This window comes from Lactuca saligna, chromosome 2 (genome assembly GCF_052625555.1).
Source record: "Lactuca saligna cultivar CGN05327 chromosome 2, ASM5262555v1, whole genome shotgun sequence".
NCBI classification, from domain to species: domain Eukaryota; kingdom Viridiplantae; phylum Streptophyta; class Magnoliopsida; order Asterales; family Asteraceae; genus Lactuca; species Lactuca saligna.
The window spans coordinates 15,898,192-15,900,502 of record NC_136418.1 but is presented as its reverse complement, the minus strand read 5'-3'; the positions used below and the strand labels follow the sequence as shown (position 1 = coordinate 15,900,502).

Sequence of the window (2,311 nt, the reverse complement as noted above, 5' to 3'; positions counted from 1 at the left end):
TAAAATTAACAAAATATACTAACATTACTTTATATATTAATTATATAATGTTCTTAAGTACATTAATAAATAATAAAAATACACATTTCACTTCTTTTTAATTTTTATACGATTTAATATATTTTCTTTTTCTAAAACAGTTTACACATATCACAACACTTGAACATTCAACATTCGTTTATGGCGAATATATCTATTAACTTTTGATACTGCTAGAAGAAACGCCCATCAACTTTCTTTTATTAATTTGTATACTTTAGTAATTACAAAATATAAAATCATATTAAATAATATTAAATTAAAATAGCTAACACTAAAAACACAAATGATAACAATATAAAATTAATAATTTAGTACTTGTATGTTATTATATGATTTTGAATTATTGAGCCAATTCATCCTCCAGTCCACCAGCAATAATATTACCTACAGCTATTGAAACAAATAATATTTTTGATAAGTACAATTATTTAATTACCAGTTGCATTTAATTAAGTAGATCTTAATTCGTAGTCAACTAATGCAATTATTCCGGTCCATGTGCTTTTAGTATTGTAGAGTTTAAAATCTCCCGTTATATAAACCGTCAAAAATCAAGTACCATTGACACCCAAAATCAAAATGTCTGACGAACTGCCTTTCCATATCCAAGAGGCAATCCTGAAAAGGCTTCCTATCAAATCATTGATTCAGTTTAGATCCGTCTCAAGAACATGGAAGTCTTTGATCGACAGCTCAGAGTTTATTGCTGCTCACAATGTCAGCAACACTCAGCCACAACATCTGTTTGTATGGTACACAGACACACAAGAAGATAAATATGTTTCTTTTGTTGATGATGACTCTTTCCCCCAACATAGGTTTGTTCCTTCTCTTCCCCTCTCCATTAGACTTCCGAAAATAGTCGGTAGTTCTTATGGCTTGTTGTGTTTCCAAGGTTATGAGTTTTCTGTTTCCAGCTATAGAAAGATGATGGCTGTTCTTTTGAATCCTTCCATTAGAAAATCAATAGCTATCGCTCTGCCTGATATGCTACATACGAATCATAAAATTGTTCTTGGTTTTGGAGTTTGTCCTGTCACTATTGATACCAAGGTCATCCAGATCACTCAAATGCGTTGGAGTTGGAGGAGTGAAATGAAAAGTGAAATTGGCAACTTTTGGGAAGTGATGGTTTACAAGTTGACTTCAGGGAAATTTACTAGTCTATCTAGCAATCTCCCCAGCATATCAATACATATTATAGGGCGCCAGGTGGTTATTGATAGGTATATCTATTGGTGCGCTGTAGATTGTACAACTGTAGACAGTGTGTTAAAAACCCGTAATCTGATTATGTCATTTGATCTAACTAATGAGAGTTTTGAAGTAATAGAACTCCCCGATAGGATAGCTATCCTCCATCTGTCACAGTTTTCTGTTTCTAAGTTAAGGGAGTCACTTGTCTTGCTTGAATACAGTAAAGACGGATATGACATATTCAACGAGGAGCAACTTTGTTGTACTGTATGGATGGTGGAGCATGGTGTAGAAAGATCGTTTACAAAACTATTCACCATCGAGGCACCAGGTGATTTGATGAGGGCAGTGGGTTTTAGGAGGAAGGGTGGACCTATTATGGAAGTCCAAGATTATATCTTTGAATCAACTGAAGAGCTTGTTGTTTATGAGCCTAACTCGGAACAAAGCAATCATCTGATTAGTGGATCTTCATTCATCGTGAATTCCTACATTGAAACGCTAGTTTTGCTCGGTAGCTCTGATTGTTGCAGCTACTGACACACGACTTTTAAGGACAATATCCGGAAATTACTTGAAGTTTTTTAAAATTAGATGCATCTCATATAATTTGATGCCCTTTAACTGTCTATTCAATGTTTGTAACATTATTGCTGCTAAATCTCACATTTTTATGAACAATATTCAGTAATATCTAGGTGTTAGTTTTATTATATATATATGTTTAGTAAACCTCGCCATGTTGGCCTAATGAGAGGCTTGTGACCTTGTTTAAGTGAATGCTTAAATGTAAATTAGATTTTTCTTTCAACTAGTTGCCATAGGTTTTTGTTGAAATTTTTAAATGAGTTTTAGTTCTTTTAAAATTTAACCATGTATAGTTATAATATTTCGATGGATAAGTGATTGTACGTAGCCTTTCCAAATTTGCCTCCAACACTTGTAAATGTAAGTCATCAAAAAAAAAAAAAAAAAAAAACAAAACAAAAAAACTATAACAGTTAACAATATTTCTGTAAATTGCATTTCTCATATAAATTATCACTTTTCCTTATATTTGTTAGGGTAATTC

General features: G+C 32.3%; 1 protein-coding gene across 1 annotated transcript; it reads left to right on the top strand.

Moving 5' to 3' along the window:
• Positions 1–550: 550 nt before the first annotated feature.
• LOC145028782 (F-box protein CPR1-like) lies at positions 551–2,063 on the top strand. The gene has a single exon (XM_078977518.1). It carries the CDS (start codon positions 622–624, stop codon positions 1,777–1,779), a length of 1,158 nt encoding a protein of 385 aa, XP_078833644.1. The 5' UTR covers positions 551–621; the 3' UTR covers positions 1,780–2,063.
• Positions 2,064–2,311: the final 248 nt, after the last annotated feature.